Source organism: Scyliorhinus canicula, chromosome 20 (genome assembly GCF_902713615.1).
Source record: "Scyliorhinus canicula chromosome 20, sScyCan1.1, whole genome shotgun sequence".
In the NCBI taxonomy this organism is placed as follows: domain Eukaryota; kingdom Metazoa; phylum Chordata; class Chondrichthyes; order Carcharhiniformes; family Scyliorhinidae; genus Scyliorhinus; species Scyliorhinus canicula.
The window spans coordinates 71440105-71457878 of NC_052165.1; the positions used below are offsets into that span (position 1 = coordinate 71440105).

General features: G+C 45.1%; 1 protein-coding gene across 4 annotated transcripts in view; it reads right to left on the bottom strand.

The window, feature by feature from the left end:
* Positions 1-17774, bottom strand: part of pdzrn4 (PDZ domain containing ring finger 4) — a 578179-nt gene that overhangs the window by 70417 nt on the left and 489988 nt on the right. For all 4 annotated transcript variants that reach the window (XM_038780405.1, XM_038780406.1, XM_038780407.1 and 1 more), the window contains 2 exons: positions 6550-6803; positions 287-389 (listed from right to left, as the gene is read on the bottom strand). In XM_038780405.1, the coding sequence (XP_038636333.1) occupies positions 287-389; positions 6550-6803 (357 nt within the window). The remainder of the gene's footprint in view (positions 1-286; positions 390-6549; positions 6804-17774) is intronic.

Consider the following 17774-nt stretch of genomic DNA (forward strand, 5'->3'; position numbering starts at 1 on the left):
TGGGAATAATGAGGCTCTCCATTGTGGCACAAATCTGGGCCCAAGCCTCCCAGTTTTCTTTTAGATTTATATATTGTATATATTGGCTGATTTTGTTTAGGAAGTGGTCCAAATACTGTAATAATAAAAGCCCTACAGAATCCTTATTTTGTAATTGCAACCAATTTGGCTTGGAGAGTAAGTTTGCCGAGAGCCTCCACTAACGATGCTCGAGCTTCATTAAAAAATACTTTGAGACGGAGTCAACAATCCTGCCAATTTTTTGTTCTCTTGCCAAATGCCTTACCTCATATTCCAGCTCGTCAGCTCTGTCCCCGTCGTGTGCCAAGTTGGGAAGGTAATCACTGGCTTCATAGTAATCGTGGGCCATGGGATGGAGAGAGTGGCAGCTGTGAGGGAAGATACAAGAATTGCCATGAGTGCACACAGTAGAAATGGAGGCGTTGAACCCATCTTGGTCCAATGTTCATAATGATTCGGATGGGCAGCTCTGCTCCCTCCTGAAGTTTATTGATATTAAAAGGAGCAGGGAAAGGGTGGGGGGTGCATTGAGCCTCTTGCCCCTCTCTTTGCCGGCTTTTTAAAAGGGCTATCCAATTAGTTCCTCATCTTTTACCCCAAGCCTGAAATCATTTATTTTTTAAGGACAGATTTTAAAATACACCAGCAAGGGTAGACAATAGAATGAATGTTGGCTCACATCAAATGTCTATATGTGGCAGCATCAGCACGTGGTGCGTCAAAATAATTCCAATTGTATCCCTGCCCCTTTCTGTGGGAAAAGGAACCTTCTTTCAAACAGCACTTTTTCACACCTCAAAAATGTCCCAAAGTGCTTTGCAGTCCATCGAGAACTTTTGAAGTGAAGTCATTTCTAATGTAGGGAAACTGAGACGGCAACCTGGGCCCAGGAAGACCCCTAAAACAGCAGTAAAGCAAATGTCGAAATAATGATCTTATTTTTATGTTGGTGTTTTCAGCGTCGGGTTACTTTTTGACCACCTTTATTGGCATGGTTATCCTTTGGATGAAACCCGGAACCGACATTCTGTCAGATGTAAAAGCCCCTATGATACCATTCAACAGGTGCCAGGGAGCTCTCCCAGCATTTTGCACTGGAACTTGAACCCGTGACCTTCTGACTCAAGAGGTGACAGTTCTACCCTCAAACTGAAACAGTGGAAGTATTGTGGATTTTAAAAAAATTTTATAAATTTAGAGTACCCAATTATTTTTTTTTCCAATTAAGGGGCAATATAGTGTGGCCAATCCATCTACCCTGCACATCTTTGGATTGTGGTGGTGGAACCCACGCAAACACGGGGAGAATGTGCAGACCTCACACAGCAGTGACCAGGGGCTGGGATCGAACCTGGGACCTCAGCGCCATTAGGTAGCAGTGCTATCCACTGCCACACCATGCCACCTTCAGGACATAAGGAGTGTGGAGATCCAACCACCAGCCTGTCCAGGTGGGGACCCACCATTTCCGAAGTAACCCTCTCGGCAAGGCAGGTGGAGAAGGAACAAATTCAATCAGCCAGACTTCTAATCAATCCAGTGCAGCAAATGTCAGCATCTTTCTTTTTAAAAATCACTTGTCAGCACTACTGTTGAGAATTTGAATCTATATACAAAATTCACTTCCCAAAAATAAGAAACACTTTACATTTAAATGAATATATTACATTTTGCAGGATATAAAGATTACTTCTACTCAAACATCTGTGGACTTTGAACAATTTAAATTAACAATTGCACTGTTGAAATAGTTTTAAGTGCATGGATGGCTGAGCCATCTACGCTTACAGCTCAGCAGTCAATAGAGCCTCCAGTACATTCAATACAAATCCAGTGAAATGGAAAAATGAAAGAAAGAAATGGTCAACAAGAAGATGCAGTGCTACATACAAAGTAGTCTCAATGGCCTCAGTTTGATGCCACAATAGCCCCAGAAGAGGTTGGGCGCTGAATTGCTTTTCAGAGAACCCCTACAATGCAGAAGGAGGCCATTCAGCCTATCGAGTCTGCACTGACCCTCTAAAAGAGCACCCTACCCAGGCCCAATCGCCCATTTCCTTTTTGAATTTTTTTGATTCGATTCATTATTGTCACATGTATTAGTATACAGTGAAAAGTATTGTTTCTTGCATGCTGTACAAACAATGCATACCATACATAGGAAGGAAGGAGAGACTGCAGAATATAATGTTACAGTTATAGCAAGGTGGAGAGAAAAGATCAACTTAATACGAGGTCGGTCCATTCAAAAGTCTGATGGCAGCAGGGAAGAAACTGTTCTTGAGTCGGTTGGTACGTGACCTCAAACTTTTGTATCTTTTTCCTGACGGGAGAAGTTGGAAGAGAGTATGTCAGGGGTGCGTGGGGTCCTTAATTATGCTTGCTGCCTTTCCGAGGCAGTGGGAATTGTAGACAGAGTCGATGTTGGGTGGTTGGTTTGCGTAATGGACTGGGCTATCTTCATGGCCTTTTGTAGTTTCCTGCGGTCTTGAGCAGAGCAGGATCCATACTAAGCTGTGATACAACCAGAAAGAATGCTTTCTATGGTCCCATAGACTCCACTTAAACTTTGGACACTAAGGAGCAATTTGTCCTGGCCAATCCACCTAATCTGCACATCCTTGGATGTGGGAGGAAACCGGAGCACCCGGAGAAAATCCACACAGACCACGGGAAGAATGTGCAAACTCCACAGTCACCCGAGATCGGAATCGATCCTGGGTCCCTGGTGCTAACCACTGTGCCACCGTGCCGCCCAATAAGATCTCCTCTCCCTCAGTACTATACTCCAGGTGGTTTCCTTATCGTTCCCCCATTTGATTCTACAATACTTCCATTAGAAAGTGTCAATCTCACAAACCCACACACTACATTCATCGCAGAGGAGTTAGCACTTTGATTCCAAGACAGATTTCTATATTGATGTATAAAAGTGAAGACATATCATGCCGCTTGTCATTTGTCCTCCTCCCCCCCCAATCCCGCCATATCCCCCTGTCTTATTTGACTTCCTACACAGACCACACGCCCCCTAACATAGCAACGTTTAAATCATAATTTCACATCAAAATCGAAATACCGCGGATGCTGGAAATATAAACAGAAAATGATGGAAATATTCAACAGGTTAGACAGCATCTGTGAAAAAGAGAAACAATTAAAATATGGTCATTCTGACCCCCTGCCCACCCCCCAAATCAGGTCATTTTGGGATGGACAGCTTGAAATTTAAAAAACATGCCAAAGTCACCTACGAACCAGGCAAGTCCTGTTTTAACAGATGCAGATGTGGGTTAGGTGGGAGGGTGGGATACTAATCAGCTCACAGGAGATAGTTCAGCCAGTAACTGTTTTCAAAGGAGGCCATGTCTTTCTCATTCTGAACTCATGCTGGTTGGCTTTCCTGGGCCATGGAAAGCCAGTAGGTAATAGGGTTGTGAGAAATGCTGGGTCCATAAGTCAAGTGCCTTTCCAGCAATGCTCGTGAGCTAACATACTCCGCAGCAATCTCGTACCTGAACCTGCCCCCCCCATTATTGCTTCAGGCTACCTACATACAATCAATCATAGAATTCAATTATACCATGCAGAAGGAGGCCATTCGGCCTATCAAGTCTGCACTGGCCCTTAGAAAGAGCACCCTACTGAAGCCCACACTTGCACAACGCAGTAACCTACCTAACCTTTTTGGACACTAAGGGTAATTTTGTATAGCCAATCCACCTAACCTGCACGTCTTTGGACTGTGGGAGGAAACCTGAGCACCCAGAGGGAACCCACACAGACACAGGGAGAATGTGCAAACTCCACACAGACAGTGCCAAGCCGGGAATCGAACTTGGGCCCTGGAGCTGTGAGGCAACTGTGTTACCCACTGTGCTACCGTACCTGTCTGGTGGGAAACCTCCAGAAATAAAATGAAAGCTCATGCTTTTGGATCCCACCCCCATCACCCACACCTCCTCTCCTCACTCTGAACACGTTGTGCCATTTCAGCCTGATGCTCTTTGACCAAAGTCTGTGAAGCAGGCTGGTTATAGCATGTTATTTAATTGAAGATCAGCAGGGTTTCGGCTTCCCCAACCCGCCAGTTTTTCCCCATCTGATCCCAATCCCCATTAACATTGGGACAATGGGGTAAGAATTGGGTGGACAACAACTCTTAATGGCTGTTTTCATATTTCATAGATTTTACAGTGCAGAAGGAGGCCATTCGGCCCATCGAGTCTGCACTGGCTCTTGGAAAGAGCACCCTACCCAAGGTCAACACCTCCATCCCATCCCCATAACCCCACCCAACACCAAGGGCAATTTTGGACACTAAGGGCAATTTATCATGGCCAATCCACCTAACCTGCACATCTTTGGACTGTGGGAGGAAACTGGAGCACCCGGAGGAAACCCATACACACACGGGAAGGATGTGCAGACTCCGCACAGACAGTGACCCAAGCCGGTATCGAACCTGGGACCCTGGAGCTGTGAAGCTATTGTGCTATCCACAATGCTACCATGCTGCCCTTGTTTTATGAGACACCTCAAGTGGGCACTGGTTAAGCAGCTCAATGACTAGTCTTCACTCGGAGGGTGAATGACCCTGACTCAGACCAAGGTCCCTGGTGCTGAGAGGCAGCAGTACTAACCACTGTGCCACTGCACACTGTTGAACAGTGCCCAATTCAGTACATAGACATACAGAAATATATATAAATATAATATATATTGAATATAGGGTTTCACAAATGAAAATGAAGGCACAGTGAGAGTAAATAGTCTTTCTTTCTAGATCAGTGGGATGTAGATGGTGATATTTCCCAGATATCTGCACTAGAATTTCTTTATTTCCTATTTACATAATGAAGGATATGGAGTAGGCAGAAGAGGAACATGTTTAAGTTAATGGTATGAAATTAGGGGAATGGAAAACTGTGAGGAAGTGCACAAAAGATTGCAAGAAGAGGTAGTCAAGTAAGAGATGAGGTTCAAACAGTGAAAAGGAATGGATAGATGTATGATACATAAAGAGAAATGCAGATTATAGGTTTGGGGGTGGTGAAAAATAATATCCCCTGAATTTCAAAGCACTTAGCTGAGTCGAAGGAGAGAGTCGGGGTGTGGACGATATTAAACAAAAAAATAGTCATAAAAAGATGACTGAATTTCCCACTTTTGCACACAGGAGTAAGTAGATTTAAAGCAAGGAACTGACGTTCAATTTGTATCCAAAGGTAATTCAGACTCAAGTTGGGAGCACTGTGTACATATCTGGCCATTTTGCTGCGCTATTGCCATTGGAAGAGTACAATGTATCTGTGATAGCAGCTCAGAATGAGCAATAAGAGGGCCGGGGGAGATTTTCAGCTCACATTTGCCAACAGAGAGAAAGGCAAGCAGGCGGAATATCCAGAGAATTTCCAGGTTTTCCCTGCCTGCTGGTGAGGTTATGATGTGCACACCCACAAGGGGCAGTAATGTCATGTAAATTAATTATAATAAATGTTAATATTATTAAGGAGCTCTCCTCACTAAATATTAATTCCTCGTTTACAACAGCTTTTAAAAAATGAGATTCAGTTCAGGGGATCCCTTTTGGAGGTCCAAATGCAAGTATAACCTCTGGGGGTGAAGGACATGCTCAGCAGTGCGCAGGTACTTCCCACGGTACCCGTTGTCACTGCATGTGCCAACCTGTGCCAGGAGACAGTGGCAGGGGCCCACCCTCGAGGGAGCTCCACGGGAGGGCTTCCATTAATGTGTGACGGAGAGTGCAGGCAGTGAGGTAAGCTGCAGGCATGGGCACTGAGGAACGGGGGCGACGCTGGCGATACTACTTCTGTGGGGGGAGTCGATGATTGTCCATGGTGTGAGTGGCGGGGGGGGGGGGGTGGAATACCTTCATGGCAGGGGCTGCTCATTTTAAGTTTTGATTGGGGTCCCCTTTAAAGATGGCGGCCTGATCTCTATGGAGCTCCCCCCCTGCCCCCCCCCCCCTCCCACCCAGTGATGACTTATTGCCCGCCCACTCCTTTTTTTCTTTAAAGAGGCTCGAGATCTGGGAGGATGAAGAAATAAGTGACCAATTGGGGCATTGGAAGAGAGAAGGTTAAGGGTGAATCCAACAGAGCATTCAAAATTATGATGGGTCTTGAGACTCTAACTAGCAAAAGACGCATCGCTGCTGATGGACCATTAATAAAGGGAGATAGGCTGAGGCTGATTAGAGCACCAACAGGGAGCATGTAATGCTTTCCAACAAGAGGCTACTGAGGCAGAGACTAACGATTTAATGGGATTTTAAAGGGAAAAAGATGAAAGAATAGTGGGAAGGGCAAGAAGATGGAATTCAAGTGGACTGCTCTAGTAGACGATCCAGCACGGGACGAATTTTCTCCGTCAATGCAGTAAACATAATTTATAAGTAAAATATAAGGTCACATGAGAACAAACATATTGTTGGTTAACGTTTTTTATCATTTTCTAAACAACCGTAGTGATTGCACCAAATGGGAGAGAGAGGCTGTGTCATACCTGTCTGATAACAAATAGGGGCAGATATCAGGTACTGGTGGTGAAGACGACCTCAACTTGGAAAGAGCCATGATGTGCTCAAAAGTAATTTCTGTCTGCGTTCCAGCGTCCACAAGCGGAACCTCCTGGGAACTGCCATGATTCTTTGTGACGGGGGTTCGCCGCAGAACTTGCACAACAATTGGGTCCTTGGCATTTCGGAAAGCTTCCACTGCCTCCTCATGTGTGGCTTTTGACAAATCCTTCCCATTGACCTGCAAAAAGAAGAAGACTTCATTACCTCAACCTCAGCAGGAACAGAGGAGATAGTCACACAATTTCATAAACAATGACAAGTTCATTCACCTTACCCAAAACAGTAGAACCAGAGAATAAAGCCCACGAAGAAAAGGGGAAATAAATTCAAAACCAATGTGATGAAACAATTGGGGGGGATAATTTAAAAAAAAAATTTAGAGTACCCAATTTTTTTTTCAAATTAAAGGGCAATTTAGCATGGCCAATCCACCTAGCCTGCACATATTTGGGGTTGTGGGGGCGAAACCCACACAAACACGGGAGAATGTGCAAACTCCACACGGACAGTGACCCAGAGCCGGGATCGAATCTGGGACCTCGGCATCGTGAGGCAGCAGTGCTAACCATTGTGCCACCGTGCTGTCCTTTGGTGGGATCATTTTAACTCTGTACAGTAGGGAGAGAGTTTAAAAATGTGACAGATGATCCAATCTACCCGCGACTGCTTTTATGGTAGCAAGTTGCAGGGTATGTCAGGTGTGTAAGTGTTGAGAGGTGTGCACCTCATTATTATATTTAAATCAGGCTCACCCATTCAACTTTAAAGTGAACAGTTGTCCCTTGGCAGCCCAGGGTTCAGAGAACCCAAAAGCGAAAAGGAGGCAGGAGCTGACAGCTCACAAAGGTAAGCATCTTTTGCAGCACTCCTTGTGAACCAAGGAGAAGTAACTCCTCGAATTTCAAGATGAAAGCCACATACATGGTGACACTCCTGTTGAGAAATTACTTCAAAGCATTTATGCAGGATCCCAGAGACTACATTCTTGTAAAATTGGACTGGACAACAAATCCCACAAGCCCATTTTGGGATCAGGCAAGATGGCGGCAGCGGGTCTGCACACTGTGAATTTTACGAATCTTTACGGGATGTCTTTAAACATGAGAGCTGGAAGGTAACAATCATAATGAATAACAATATAAAAAAATAGCTTACAACTCAGCATTTAATAAACTTACACTTGGAAGAGAAAGACAAAGAAAGGGGAAAGGAAGAGAAGTAGGAGGAAGTGGAAAGATTAGAAAAGGAAAAAAGATCAAAACCCTTACTAGCCGCCAAAAAAATTCCAAAGAAAATCAACAGGCACACGGCAGGTTTAGTTTCAAATGATGTAATATACACAACCTAATTAGGGTCGGTTATACGAAAGTAGAGAGCTGTACTTCCTCAAAATAATAGAGGAACAGTTACCAAGCTACATAAAATCCATCAGTGGAGCTTTTTATAGTCTTACTTTCTTTTCTCAAGTTTGAGATTCTGTACAAGATCACGTATGCAATAAGTAAAAGAGGTTGGGACAGACTGCTTCCAAATTAATAGAATGGGTGAGATTCTCTAATCCCGCGGCAGAGTGTCCACGCCGTCGTAAACGCCATCGCGTTTTACGACGTCGTGAACGGGCCAACCCGACGACTAATTCTGGCCCCTACAGGGTGGTTCACGCCGCTCCAGCTGCTGATACTGCCGCAAACTGGGCGCCGCGGGATCCGTGCATGCGCAGTGGCACCGGTGGCAACGGTAACATGTGCAGGTGCCAAGGAAGTGGCTTCCTTCAACGTGCCGGTCCCGACGCAATATGGCGTAGGACGACAAGGGCCGGTGCGTAGGAAAGGAGGCCCCCAGCCAGTGAGTCCGGCCCGCCGATCGGTGGGCCCCGATCGTGGGCCAGGCCACATCGGAGGCCCCCCCCCTCTCTCCCCCCAAAGGCCGCCACCCCCCCGACCCTTCCACGCTGAGGTCCCGCCAGCTAAGAGCAGGTGTAGACGGCGCCAGCAGGACTCAACGTTTTCACGATGGCCGCTCGGCCCATCCCGCTCTGCGGAGAATCGTGTGCCGGCATCGGGGCAGCATGGCACGATTTGCCCCGGTCGCAGGGATTCTCCGGCCCGGACCCAGGCTGAGAGAGTCCCGCCCACCGTGTCTAGCCAATACTGTTGAAAAGGCGAGTGCGTCAGTCAGTCTGAATTTTTCTAAGAGGGAGGGCATTTGGTTCCTCTCCAAAGAGTGCTCTAAGAGAAGGATCAATGCTACTACTAAAAATATGAGTGATGAGAAACATTTTGTCTAAAACAAAGCCAATTTAGTGGACAACCAATACATATAAATTAGAGGGGCTGGGGCAGTATGGCATTTACCATAGGATTGATCAGAATTTGGATAAATCTTACCTTTGGATGAATGGTAACGATGTAAGATTTTAAATTGTAGTAACCCATGTTTTGCACATACAGATGAGGAACGCACATGAGAGAGAATAGAATTTCAGTTATCCGCGGATAAGTCTGAATCAAAACCTTGCTCCTAAAGAGTTTTTAAGATGGAAAGCGAAGGGCAGTGTAGTGAGAAGATTAGAGAATATAATTTGAAAATGAACCGCCCAACAAAAGGATTTAGTTCTGATATGTCTATCGGTGATCTGGGGGGCCAATAACCTGCTCATGGATGCACAATTTGGGTTTCGCCAGGGTCACTCAGCTCTTAACCTCATTGCAGTCTTAGTTCAAACATGGACAAAAGAGATGCAGTGAGAGTGGCCTTTGACATCAAGGCAGCATTTGACTAAGAATGGAATCAAGAAGCCCTAGCAAAACTGGAGACAATAGGCATCAATCAGGGGAAAAACCTGACACAAAGGAAGATGGTTGTGGTGATTGGAGGTCAATCATCTCTGACCCAGGAAATCACTGCAGGAGTTCCTCAGGGTAGTATCCTAGGCCCAACCATCTTCAGCTGCTTCATCAATGACCTTCCTTCCAACATCGGCTCAGAAGTGGGGATGTTTGCTGTAGACTGCACAATGTTCAGCACCTCCTCAGGTCCCGAAGCAGTCCATGTCCAAATGCAGCAAGACTTGGATAATATCCAGACTTGGGCTGACAAATTGCAAGTAGAATTTGCACCACAGAAATGCCAGGCAATGCCCATCTCCAAGAAGAGAGGATCTAACCATCGGTCATTGACATTCAATGGCATTACCATCCCTGAATCCCCCACCATCAACATCCAGGGGGTTACCATTGGCCAGAAACTGAACTAGACTAGCCATATAAATACTGTGGCTACTAGAGCAGGTCAAAGGCTAGGAATCATGCGGCTAGCAACTCACCTCCTGACCCCCCCCCCCCCCCCCCCCCCCCTAAGCCTGTCCATCATCCACAATGCAAAAGTCAGGAGTGTAATGGATCCAGCTGCCTGGATTAATGTAGTTCCAACAACACTCAAGAAACACTCAGGATGAAGCAGCCCACTTGATTGCTACCCCTTCCACAAACGTTTAGTCCCTCCACTCACGACGATCAGGACAATCTAGAAGGAACAGAGCAGTAGATACCTGGTGTTGTTAATTCCTACTTGGAACAAGGTTACGTTAATATTCTGATCATATGACATATTGATGATGTCATTGGACATTTTCACAGGCAAATGGGTACTCGATCTTCACAGCTTGTTGAGTAAATACCTTTCCAATAAAGCTCTTGTTTGTTTGTACCTTTGTTGTCTGCAAGCCTATCCTTTAAAAATGCCACAAAGAAAACTGGCCATGAGGAGGTTGGAACCATGCTGGCAGACATTCAGAAAAGAAAAAAAATGTAGAAAAATAGTCGATCCATGCACAGACATCCAAGAAGGGTTAGAAAGGTAAAGGCTTTATTACACCGAGGTCATTTTAAGAGTCCGATCACATGACATATTGATGATGTCATCAGCTGCTTCCGCGGCTTTCTTTCTTCACAGCTTGTTGAGCAAACACCTTTCCAATAAAGCTCTTGTTTGATTGTACCCTTGTGGTCTGCAAGCCTTTAAAAATACCACACCCAGGAACACCACCACCTGGAGGTTCTCCTCCAAGTCACTCACCATCCTTAGAAATATATCGCCGTTCCTTCACTGTCGCTGGGTCAAAATCCTGGAATTCCCCTTTCTAACAGCACTTTCGGTGTACCTACATCTTAAGGACTGCAGTGGCTCAAGAAGGCAGCTTACCACCACCTTCTGCAGGGCAACCAGGGGATGGGTGAGAAATACTGGCCTGAGCCAGTGATGTCCACATCCTCTACATTAATAAAAAAAAGAAAACTGAACTATTGTTTTGCTTGCTAAATCTCTGATTTGCAAGTCGAAAAAGAAGTCTGTGCGGGGAAGATCATGGGCTGAATTCTCCGCTGTAGGGATTCTCCGTTTTGTCGGCAGCCCGGGTTTCTCGACGGCTGCCCCACAATGGGAAATCCCATTGACCAGCTGGCGAAACGGTGAATCGTTGGTGGGATGGAGAAACCTGCCCCATATTTCTGAGCAAGAAGCGAGTCAAAAGAAGCAAAAATGTTATCAATATGTATGTCAGCAAGAGTTTTGATGCCATCTTGTGCCAGACCTGAGAGGCAGAATCTCCTAATGAAGGCGGAAATAGATGATTTGAGTCAATAGGGCTGAATAAAGAGAGAGATTGTAGCCAAAGTGTGTTCTGAACTGGGTCCAAACCTTAAGTGACTGTCTAGTTTTCCAGAGGAGGCAGAGATATGAACTGACAGGAGGCTGCCTCCAATCGCACCCACGTGAAACTAATCGGGTCCGAATGAAGCCAAGAACAAATTATGGATATTAGCAGACCAATAATAAAACTGAAAATTTGGCAGTGCACCTTCCGAATGTTAAAGAGACAGTGATACTATAATTATGGGATTGTAAGTGGTTACCAGCACGTTAGATGCAGTAAGGCCATAAGACGTAAGCGTAAAAGTAGGTCATTTGGCCCAACGTGTCTGCTCTGCCATCCAACAAGGCCACCCTCTTGTTTATCCTCGTTAGGTTTCTCTACAATAAAATGCTCTTGCAGCTTTCTTTCTCTCCTTTTTAAAGATGTTGGATCAGACTTCTACAGGCTTCTATTCGCTCATCAAAAGGCCATTCTATAGTGTTAAATCTGGAGCCAGTGTACGCTGGCTAACAGTAGGCCTCCATGTTTTCACCCCTGTAACCTTTTTCAGCCTTACAACCCTCTGAGGTGAGGGGTTTAGCTCAGTTGGCTGGACAGCTGGTTTTTCATGCAGAGCAAGTCCAACAGCGTAGGTTCAATTCCTGTACCTTGCCCTTATCTGAGGTCAGTAAGAAGACTTAGTTACCAGGTTAAAGTCCAACAAGATTTGTTTAGAATCACTAGCTTTCGGAGCATAGCTCATTCCTCAGGTGAATGAAAAGGTGGGCTCCAGAAACATATAGACAAAGTCAATGATGCAGGTTGATACTTTGAATGCGAGTCTTTGCAGGTAATTAAGTATTTACAGGTCCAGACGAAGCAACTGGAGAGAGGGGTAATCACAGGTTAAAGAGGTATGAATTGTCTCAAGCCAGGCCAGTTGGTAGGATTTCACAAGTCCAGGCCAGATGGTGGGGGGTGAATGTAATGCGACATGAATCCAAGGTCCCGATTGAGGCCGCACACATGTGTGCGGAACTTGGCTATAAGTTTCTGCTCGGCGATCCTGCGCGATGATCCTCAGGTTAAATCACCACCAGTCAGATCTCCCCCTAAAAGGGGAAAGCAGCCTATGGTCATCTGAGATTACAGTGACTTTACTTGCTCCAACCCTCCACGAACTCTGCTCTCTTACAATTTCGGCCCACTGTGACCCCTCCCCACCGCCCCCACCCACACTTCCTTCACTATTAACAGAAGTGCCTGAGGCTGCATTGACCCCAAACTTTGGAATTCACCCCCCTCAACTTTTCACTCATCATTCAAGATGTGACCACCAGCCCAAATGTCTCATTCTTCGGCTCTCTCAAATTTTACCCAATAAGGCTCTTGTAAAGCACCTTGCCACCTTTCGACACTTGAAAGTTACTACATAAATGTAAGTGCTGTTGTTGGAGTGGATAGCATCCCAGACAGTACTGATCCTATCTTCGTCCAGTGGCCAGGCGCAACAGATGGCCATCAAAATTGGGGTCTGTGACTGATTTTCACTGATTAAGGTCAGCGAACTCAAAATTGAACGTGGATCTATCCTGGGGTCTTGCAGGTATTCATTGCTGCCGACCACTAGCAGCCGGGCACGTCTCTACCAGCACATGAGGGAACTTTGAAGCTGTCCCTTTAAACACAATCTGTGCCCTGGCTCTGCTCACATGAACAGTGCCACTACAAATAGCCACTTTGTATGACATTTGTGACCGAATTCTACACCATGGTGTTAAATGCAGCAAAAAGAAAACAACCTTACATTCATATTGCATCTTTCACTACCTCAAGATGTTCCACAGCGATTTAGAGGTAATAAAGCGCTTTTGAAATAGTCATTGTGGTAATTTTGGGATCGTGACAGTCAAACTACACACAGCAAGATCCCACACAATCACAGAGGTTGTGAGCAGATCATCTTTTTTTTAAGGTGTCGCTGAAGGGGATAAATGCGGCTCAGGAAGAACTTCAGTGCTCTTGTATCATCCACAAGAGGGCAGAGTTTGGTTTCAGTGTCTCGTCTGAAAAGCAATACCACCAAATGTGCGGCACTCCCTCAGTGCTACTCCACTTTGATTATGGAGTAGGGTTTGAACATACAACTTCTGACTCAAGCGAGAGAGCTGCCACTGGGCCTCTACACGTGGCTACTGCCAATCCTGCTATTCTTCCATCACAACGTACGGTCAAGTCTGACCGACAAGGTGGTTCTCACGTGAAACAGTAACTGCATTCGATTAGATGGTTAGCAGGGTGTTAGAATAATTGTAGCATGCCAGATGGGTTGATTAATCCGCAAGCACCCCATGAATAATAAAACATATCGGTTTACAGATGTAGACTGTATTACTTTAATCCTTGATGCATCTACTATGTAATGGATCTTTCCCCACTTCGATTTCCTGGTAAATATGTGCCAGATGTTGGGAACTGAACTCCCATCTGAAGTAACTAGCTGAAACGTATTTTTGGAGTTGCGCCACAATTTTGTTAAATTCAAATGAGGAAGATATCGCCATTGCACTCTCTAGATGATTTGCGCAAAGAATTTGTAGTGGGGGAAATATATAATCTGAGGGAGGACATTAACCATTTGGAAGCTATGTGGGCAAATTGCAATTTGGACATAATAGCCCACAAACTGGCTGCTTTCCACCACAATCAGCATTATGGGCTCAGTATTGCTCCTTGTCAAAACAGTTTTACTATTCACGCCAAGATGCAAAGCAGACAACCGTTATATAGAAAAGTCACAAAAGCACATTGTATCAAGCACAGAGTGTACAACACAAAGTGCTGATTATGTGATTGTAAAACTGGTTATTTTCCCTCGGGCTGTACTTTTTGCTGACTACCGCTCAAACAGACTCACCAATGTGCCTATGCCAAGCACAAAACACATCTCGTTCTCCTTTGTGACAGCTGAATACGGCATAGATTTTACAACCGATCATGCACGAAGCATATTATAATACTCAAAATCGTTTTCTATATACTCATTCTGGATCGTTTGCGCTTCCCTCTTGAATCTTGACAGCCCACCATCATCAACCAACCGCTACTCCCCACCAATCTCAAGTATACTTTCCTGAAGAAAATGAGCCAACACCCATTAGCTTTGCAGATCCTGTCAGCATGAACTGAATTCAGGAAGGGATTCCCCCCAACCTCCCAACTCTTCCCTCATCCCTGATCCCAATCAGTTTGTTCAGCCAAGATCAGAAAGCTGGGATTCCAAAAAATAGATGCCAGCCAAAGAGTTGGATTCAAACACTAAACTTCTAAATAAAAGCAATAAACAGCAGATGCTGCAAATCTAATATAAAAATAGACAAGATTGGAAATAATCCGCAGATCTGGCAGCATCTTTGGGGAAAGAAACATAGTTAACGCTTCAGGCCTGTGCTGCGGGATTCGCCGTCGGCGGGATCCTCCGCTTTGCTGGCAGCGCACACATGCCTGCGGGTTTCCCATAGGCATGGGGTGGCCACAATGGGAAACCCCATTGGTCAGCTACGGGAATAGAGAATCCACTGCTGGTGGGGGCGCGCCATGCCGGAAAATGGTGGAGAATCCCGCCCTTGATCTCTAACCCAATGAAAGGTTATCGACATGAAACGTAAATTGATTTTCTCTCTCCATGGATTCTGCTAAGCTTGATATGTACTTCAAACATCTGCTGTTTTAATTTTGTATGAGGGATATCTAAACACTGATTAATACTTTACATTAAGTATTACTGTATATGGGGCATTGCCCCAATGGACAAATTGGACCTTTCTCCTATATATCCCTCCCATATACTTACCTTTCCAATTATTTAATACCGGACTACACATACACAAGGGGCTGGTTTAGCATAGTGGGCTAAACAGCTGACTGATAAAGCAGAATAAGGCCAGCAGCGCGGGTTCAATTCCTGTACCAGCCTCCCCGAATAGGCACCGAAATGTAGCGACTAGGGGCTTTTCACAGTAACTTCATTTGGAGCCTACTTGTGACAATAAGCGGTTTTCAATTTCAAATCAGCACAGTTTGAGGGATATTAAGTCCACAAGTCACATTCCTTGGTTTATTTTTTATAATATTTTAAATATACTTTAAAAAATGTAACATGTCAGATGTTCAAACTTTTGGATATGTTCATTCTGAGATTCTAAGTGGGTGTCATTGGAAGGATCAGCCGTTATTATCAATCCAAAGTTGGCAGAAAAGCCATCAAGTGTTGATGTAGAGCCTAGAGTCTCAATTAGGCCAAACCGGATAAGACTGACCGGTTTCCTTCCCTAAAGAACATTTGTGAACCAGTTGGAGCTTTTTAAAATAGTAATCTGACTGCTTCGTTGTCACTCTTAGAAGAAGTTCTTATGGAATGGTACAGCGAGGCAGCGGAGGAATGAGGATCCTGAATAAATCACACAGGAAAAAGTTGTACAAAGTGCACGATTATGTTCCATTGGAGAGCAAATGTATGATGTGCAACACTGTAAAAATCTCAAAACATCGAAGCATCGGTATACACAATAGATACGGCTATCCATACATTGAACAATGTAGGTGTATATGAGAGAAGCACGGCCTGTTTTTTAAGTCTCCTGATCTGTGTTCTGAATTTTCCTTCAAACTGTGATATTATAAGATAGCACTCCCCTCCTCTGCACAACCCACTTGAGTCGCTCAATGACTCCACTCTACTCTTCTTGTCCACTTGACTTAGTTGGCCACTTCTTGCCTCAGAGTCAGAGAGCTTTAGGTTCAAGTCTCACTCTGGAATATGAGTATGTAATCGATGCTGACACTCCAATGCAGCATCAAGTGTTTCACCAGCCATGTTCTGTTCAGATGTTCAACCATCTGCCCATTAGGGTGGGTGTAAGCTTTCATGAAAATATTCAAATAAGGACAGGGATTTCCCCTAATGTCCTGCCCAAAAATGAACCAACACCAGTAAAAACCAACAAATGGGTTCTTCATCTTACACTGACTGCCGAGCGGCACGGTGGCGCAGTGGTAGCTTCGTGTGGAGTTTTCACATTATCGCCGTGGGTCTCACCCCCACAACCCAAAGATGTGCAGGGTAGGTGGATTGGTACGCTAAAGTGTCACTTAATTGGAAAAAAAAAAGAATTGGGTATTCTAACATTTTTTTTTTACAAATTTAGTGTACCTAATTACTTTTTTTCCGATTAAGGGGCAATTTAGCGTGGCCAATCCACCTACCCTGCACATCTTTGGGTTGTGGGGGTGAAACCCATGCAGTCATGGGGAGAATGTGCAAACTCCACACGGACAGTGACCCAGGGCCGGGATTCGAACCTGGGTCCTCAGTGCCGTAGGCAGCAATGCTAACCACTGTGCCACATGCCGCCCCATGGGTACTCTAAAAATAAAAAAATAAATCTTACACTGTCTGTGGCATCTTCTGTGTCCAAAAAGCCACAGTATTAAACAACAGCGACTGAACTGTGAAAGGACCAATATCTACCAAAATTCCTTCTCATGATATACTGTTAATCTCTTTTTTAAAAAAATGTTTCCAATGAAGGGGCAATTTAGCGTGGCCAGTCTGTCTACCCTGCACATCTTTGGGTTGTGGGGGTGAGAACCGCGCAGACACGGGAAGAATGTGCAAACTCCACACAGACAGTAACCCAGGGGCAGGATCGGATATGTGTCCTTGGCGCCATGAGGCAGCAGTTCTAACCACTGCGCCACCGTGCTGTTCTACGATAAGCTGGTAATCTCTGATGAGAATGAACTCCTTTGGGAATCAGATAGTACCCTTAGTTAGGTTATTCCTAAAATGTATTGTGAAATGATGCTCACTCACACATACACTTTGATAAAGCAGTCCGTGCTGTCAGGATGTGGCCAGTTCTGGCAATGTCGTAGTTGTTGCCAATCCTAAAGTTCCCCGTCGATGGTGACGGGCTTCTCTTTGAACCACTGCAGCTTTTGTGGTAACGGTTTTTCCATGTTAGTGGTAGGGAGGGAGTGGTCTGCAGGAATGGTGGCCCGGGTGGTCAAATCTCTTGGCTCGGTTGGCAATATGATAGGCTTCCTGCTACACTATGTAAAACTATCCACACAACGCTTTACATTTTTAAAAAGTACTTTAAAAAGTTTGGTAACACAAGAGACTGCCAGTGAGCCATGTAAATATTACAGCTCCTCTAGTGTCAACGGCCCAGGTATGACAAGGCCACAATTGATTTATTCATTTTGCCATGAGCTGTCAGTGATGAAACTCCTTTAATGGCCTAGTGGGAAAGGTGTTACACTAAACCACACGGAATAGAAAGGCCCTGATTCAATTCTCAGCCAGTGTTGATTTCCATCAGGCTTCCTGCCCCTAGGATAGAGGATAGAGGAAGGAAAATCAGACCAAAATCCCTGTTTTAATTACAAGTCACCGAGGTTCATCACCTGTTTCATCAATGGGCATGGTCAAGCTCAATTCAGGGGCCCACC